The sequence below is a fragment of the Bidens hawaiensis genome, unplaced genomic scaffold (assembly GCF_021521415.1).
Source record: "Bidens hawaiensis isolate Kalapana, Puna unplaced genomic scaffold, B.hawaiensis_p1.1 tig00039976_1, whole genome shotgun sequence".
Classification (NCBI taxonomy): domain Eukaryota; kingdom Viridiplantae; phylum Streptophyta; class Magnoliopsida; order Asterales; family Asteraceae; genus Bidens; species Bidens hawaiensis.
In genome coordinates, this window is record NW_027497031.1 from 33,106 (window position 1) to 39,793 (window position 6,688).

A 6,688-nucleotide genomic window follows, 5' to 3' on the forward strand; every position below is an offset into this window, starting at 1 on the left:
TAAAAGTTTACTTGATCACAATCATAAACAAGTTGAAACCAAATCTAACATGCTGTAAAATGTGATATCATTATATTTTTCTTTAAAACTCAAGCAATTTCATGGAATTTACGTGATCTAATTATCTCGAATTTGCTTTACATACACAAAATACAGGTAAAACAGAAAAAGAACAGGTAGTAGATAGATAGTACAGAAAATAATTGTATTTATTTTTGTGACATAAGCTTACGATCGAAGAGATCGCGTGTATTTATATTCATACATCAACACTTGAATAATATTATGATAACTATTTATTTATTCAGATATTATAATCTACTAAAGTTTATCTTAAGACCAATTTATAATAATCGCTAGTCACTAGTCGAGCGTTGTGTTGAGACTATCGATTAATAGGGGATATATTAATAAACAAACGATATAGTGAATACATCAAAACAAAAGACGAGCAGGCAACAAGCTGCGCAGCTACCTCCTTTTGATTTGCAAAACCCAATTTTTTAGAAAGTACATTTGATGACATTTGAGTCATAACATTACTATGCATGACTTGTTGAACTCGGGTAGGTAACTCCACAACTTCAGACGCAAGGAAACTAAAAGTGTTAAAAGCAAAATGAATAAATACATATTGTTTGTCAAGTCATACACATCTTCTCATGATTAGTCACATTGCCTGAATCAGCTTGAACAACTATTCTACTCCCTAAGTCCACAAGAGGGGAAACCCCTGTTAAATTCACACACACATTAATCAGCGATTATTTGATTAATCGATATCTAGTCGGGATTCTTAGAAACCTGCTTGAGACATCAAAATCATGCTTAATCATCTAAACTGACAGTAACTAGAAACGTAATTTGAACACGCAAATGAAGAAAACATAACCACCATTCATTTGGTCACAAAAAGTAAGACATGTGTTAATACAAGGATTGAAGAGACAAGATAATCCCAAGGTAACTTTATTTAATAAACTTTTTGACTGACACAAGATAGCTGTGAACCTTTTTACCATATGATTCATGCATGTCACAATTTTCGTCGATTACGTTAAGGTACATCTTTCCTCATGCATGCTTATACCTTATCATCATAATATTCTCTCCCCACTTAATCACTAACATGCTAAATCTCTCTAAAGAAAAAAGTTTTTAAATTTATAACTAGGAAGATTCCCGACGCGTTGCGCCGGATTGATGTTATTGACAGTCGTATTCGTATAACTTATCAAATCGTGCAGTGCGTCTGTGTGTTGAGATGAATTCGATCAGTTCCGGGTTACGAAACTAAACCACCCAAAAAAAAAACTTTGTCCAGAATCGACGAACAAAAAAAAACTCAAGGAGAAAAACCTTAGGTTGCGACCGCGAGCTAACATGAATCAATTACATAAAAAAGACCATGGCGAAAACCAAAAATATACGCGCATCGTAGTCGTGGCCTGACTCGAATTTGTCCAAAATCAATGGACAGAAAAAACTCGCGGGGAAAAATATCTTAGGTTGCGACCGCAAACTGACACGAATTTGACCATATTCACTTGATGATATCAACGATAAAAGAACTCGTATTTTACGGATGTGAACCGACGCGAATTTAAAACAATTAAAAACAAATAAAAGAAGCAACCAACCACGTGAGGCCACGTGGACCAATCATGTGGTTACGTCGCCAAAAATCTCTATTATTATATATAATAATAATGCTAATTAATTTATATTTAAATGCTTGTATAGTTGTATACTTATAAATAAGGGTGTGTATAGGTGAGTTCATTTCGGTTTGGGCTAAAGTAGAACCAAATCCGTAGTGTCTGGTTTTGAGTGGTTGAAAAGCTGTTTTTTTCGGTTTGTAGGTCCGTTGGGTTCTGTTTTTTTGGTTTTGCAGTTTAAGTTATTTGGGACGAAAAAAGAAAGTTGACTGAAAATAATGATTTTAGCCTTTTAGGTCTGATGTTTTTTTAGTTAATAATTAATTGATTATTATATATCAAAACTAAAATATTGGGTTAATCAATATATTAAACTTATATTAATTACTTAAAATTTAAAATAAAATCTAAAAATCTATAAGTGTTCCGATTTATTTTTTTTCAGTTTTAGTGACATGCAAAACCAAAACCAAACCGAAAGTTTAGTTTTTACAAAAATACGTTATTGTTTCGGCTCGCTTATTTTTGTTTGTTAATTCGAATTTTTTCAGTTTCGGGTCAATTTTTTCGATTTCATATTCATATGCATCCCTAGTTATAAATCAATTAATTCATAGTATTATATTTATAGTTTTAAATTGTTACAAGTAAATATAAAAAGAAAAGATAAAGACATGGCACACGAGAGAGAGGCATTAAGGTGCACATGGTGTGAAGTGGTACCAACCGATGTCCTACATTAAATGACACCAAATCTCTTGCAAATTCGTTATGTTCCAAACAAACACACACAATTAACTTTGTGTTTTGTCTCATATCATCACCAACACCCTTTTATTCTTTCTATTATTGTGAAATATGAAACAGAAGAATAGTGTGTATCAACTAATTCTATCTTCTTAACCTTATGTTGTTGTTTCAAGTTCTCCTTTACGATAAAAGAGTCGTTTTGTATGTTATATGTCGAAAGCACGATTGTATGATACTAGTTTGGACTATAATGAGGACTATATTATATCTATGTTTTGTAACACGAGCGATTATATCATGAGGACATGTATAACATTGATGGTTTTATTATTAGCAAGGCGGGTTGGCTTTGCCATCAAGAGATCGAAAGAATGGCTACGATCGAGTGAAAAATATCTACTATATATACAAAAATCGAGTTTTTTTTACGGGTATGCTCTAAGTTTCAACACTGTAAAAGAAATTCATTCTTCTTAAATAAACCATGTGGTTAGAGGTGTACAAAAAAAACGGCTTGGAACCGGTTAACCGGAAACCGAACCGAACCGGTTCGTTTCTCAAACCGGTTTCTACCAAACCGCCGGTTCATATAACGATTTAGGTATTTTTCAATCAAATCGGTTTAAACCATTTTAAAACCGGTTTAAAAACCAACCCGAACCTGTGGCTACTTCTATGCTTAAACCGGTTCCTAAACGAACTGGTTTGATCCAAACCGGCTTGGAATATGCAAAAACCAAACCGGTTCGTTTTATAAAAAAAACCGGTTTTGTACACCTTTACACGTGGTGGATCAATATTCATTTATTCATTTGTGGACTTTTGATGCATTAAAGGGGTGAAGCAAAGGTTTGAGCCCAATATTTCTGGGCTCATTATTTTCAGGCTTGGCCCAAACTACATGAAAAAAATACAGCTTAGAAATCATATTTGTGCAAAGGTATTAGTCTCATTGTCTATGACAAGCCATGAGCAATGAGACCGGCGGGTCAGAATACGACCCGTTTACAATACGGTTGAAAACCCATTTATTCGCTGCTTCAGTGTAATGTATTCCATCCCACATGATCCTAACCGAAGGATCTTTACAAGATCCGACAAAGATCTCTTTCCCGTTCTTACTTACAACTTTTCCTCCGCATCCAACATGTATATTATAGTTGTACTTTTGGCCGTAGCCGCAACAAACTCTAAGGGGATGCTCAAATCCTACATTTTTACAAATATACAACCACGCGTTAAAACATAAAATGTTTTCTTATTGTTATGACTATGCATATTTACCTTGCGTGTGTGCTTGACTAATGAGCGTGTATCTTGCTTTATAGATATCGACATAGGTGATCACGGCCTTTGGAAGTTGTTCACGTAGTTGGTTCACGAGATCTTTTAGCTTGTCATTAAAGAATCGTGCTAGTTCGTTAAATGGATTAGCACATCCGTTCGTGTCCATTTGTCGTTCATCGATTGGTAGATGTTCTAATACAAAGGGTAAACACCCGATTGGGCCGGTATTGTGTATCCAAAAGAATCTCCCTCCTTTGTCATATACATCCTGTTATGCAACAAATTTGTAACATAACTTATGCAACTTGTAACAACTTGTTACTTAAATAAGATAAAAATATTAAAAAATGTCACCTTAACAACGGTTTCGAATTGACCTAGGATGTTGGGTATGGATGCTTTAACTTGATCGACTGTCAAGTTTTGGAACAAACCACCCGTCAAATCATTTTGTCCGATGTCAAATGTGTATAGACCATGCGTAAAAGCTTCCGGTTTTGGGACTAGTTCCTTAAACAATCCTTCAACTGTTTCAGGAAATATTATTTTTGTTATTATTAATATTATTTTATGCCTAAAAGCTTCGGCACCTAAATGTGTGTAATCGGCATTTTAACACGAGTAACCTATGAGACGCGCGTAACTAATGCTTGAACGTGCGCAACCAATAAAACTAGAAGCAAAGCTGAAATGTATAGTAATTTAAAAAAAAAATTTTAACCAACTCATTTAGACCCGAAACCTGTTCTGACCCGACCTTTTTCAACCCAAACCCGTCCCAACCTGAACCAGTATAACCCTTTTTTTCGAATTGACTCATTCTAACTCATGAACCGAACTTGTCCGACATAACCCGTTTGCCAGTCATATACTCATATTATCTATAGTATTCATTAATATTATGAAGTACTTGCATACCAATGTATTTATGAAAAGAATGTATACCTTTGCGAATAATTTGAGTCCTGACAACAAAATCATTGAATTGATATGATTGAACATTTAAGGAAATGGGGCTCAAACCACTTTGATGACGGGTCGTATTTTGTGGTCTAATGGTCGAACCACCGGTTGCAAAGTTGGCTCCATGGGTGAAGTTGGAACCCAAAGCATCCAAAAATGCACTAAGGTAGGGTAAACCCAAGCTTTGCACTATACAAAACTGAAATCATTAGGCTATATGTTGTTAATTGTTTAAATGTTTAACTAAAAAGTGTAATAACGTCCTGACACGTCACGCCACATTGACAATGTACTTTAACTAACTCATTACATTATAGTTTAACTAAAAAATCAAAAAAAAGTTAAAAAAAATATTAAAATTGGTGATTGGGTTTCATGGCCCCACCCCTCTTCTTTCTAAGGCAGTTAAGGGGGTGGGCCCCTTTTTAATGACCGTGGCGTGTTACAGGGCGTTAAACACCTACATGTAGAGAGGCGTTAGCTCACAACATGTAGTCTTAGAATTCGGAACTTTAACTTGTCGCAAATAGTAGGATTGCATACCCATAAAATCAATGAGAAGACGACCATCGGAGACTCTACCGGCTGGACGGTGAAAAAATGTCTCGCCATTGGGCGAAGAAAACTGCCCAAAAGCTGCCGCCAAGCCACCGGTGTCTGAGTTTGAGTCGCCGAAGTTGAAAACCGCCGGAAAATAACAGCTAAATGTTGCACTTACAGGTTTACTTGATAATAAGAGTAGTAAGAATAACACACAAGTGTCCATGGCATAGTTTCCAGTACCGAGACTCCAGGATAAACGCATAAAGTTGATCAAGATAAGGGGCAAATATGTAACTTTGCGTTTGTGATGGTCCTAATAATCATATCAAGCATACATATTTTTATAGAATGATTAACTAACCTATATTATACTTGGTCTTTTGTAGCATAATTTCAACCATCATTGATCAAGTCTTGATTTCGCTAAGCTCGAATTCGGGTCACATCTCGGCTAGCCTTGAGGATGCAGGCTCTAGAAAATTCGGACCAGGTCGAGTGCTTCTAAATATAATTAGGAATTAAATTTAATAATCAAACTCTTCTAATATATGCAGAAATGGGCTGTACTTGTATCTAAGCAATGACAAAAAAAAGGTCATCTGGACAATCAGATTATTGTTAATATGAACCTTACCAACAATATTCATTTAGGTTGTTCGGGTTTTCAGATATCCGTAAAAATTGATGTTGAAACAAAACTGTGACCAAAAACGACTTTTAACTAGACATCCGAACAAAATAAATAAAACACAACCCGAATCAGTTCTCCAAAACTGTATATATTATTTCCTTTTCATATGACAAAAATATGGTTCATGAAAATTATACACACAATAACAACATTGAGAACTTACCAATGGCAAATTAAAAAACGGGTTAACACCTTTAGCGTCGTTTTCTATTTCCCAAAGCCGAACCATCCCGTTACGAGCTCCTGATTACTTAACTAAAAGGTAATTTAGTCATTTTATCACAAACTTAACATGCTTTTTAATGAGTTAGGGCTATAACCCAAACTTATTATAGAATGAAAACCAAATAACCCCAACATGCAACATTTTGAAGTTCGACTCAAACATGTCGATAACCATATTATTTGTGTGATTAACTCTAAAAGATAACGTCGATAACCCTATCATAGGGAGCCATCCACCGTGTAAAAACACATCATGTAAAATATATCAATATATGTCATGGGCTAGGAAAAAATAGGGCTTATGCTCAACTAAATATTTTTTTTACATAAATATCGTTATATTTTCTAATATAAAAGATTCAATAACAAACTGTGTTGCAACCTCATTTTGATGATAAATCATACAATGTATTTCTTGATTGTGAAGGTTCTTAATTGGATAGGGTGGGCTTGTTGTGCTTAGTTTAGTTATCAAATATACCAAAAAGAGTATCAAAGTTTGATACTCTTTTTGGTATATTTGATAACTAAACTAAGCACAACAAGTAAAGTTTAAAGGAGAATAAACCAA

General features: G+C 34.6%; 1 protein-coding gene across 1 annotated transcript; it reads right to left on the reverse strand.

Annotated features, from left to right (window-relative positions):
• Positions 1 to 3,308: 3,308 nt before the first annotated feature.
• LOC143591663 (GDSL esterase/lipase At3g26430-like) lies at positions 3,309 to 5,480 on the reverse strand. The gene is made up of 5 exons (XM_077071810.1): positions 5,202 to 5,480; positions 4,641 to 4,847; positions 4,050 to 4,222; positions 3,693 to 3,963; positions 3,309 to 3,617 (listed from the first exon to the last, which is right to left on the reverse strand). Exons 1-5 carry the CDS (start codon positions 5,461 to 5,463, stop codon positions 3,358 to 3,360), a joined length of 1,173 nt encoding a protein of 390 aa, XP_076927925.1. The 5' UTR covers positions 5,464 to 5,480; the 3' UTR covers positions 3,309 to 3,357.
• Positions 5,481 to 6,688: the final 1,208 nt, after the last annotated feature.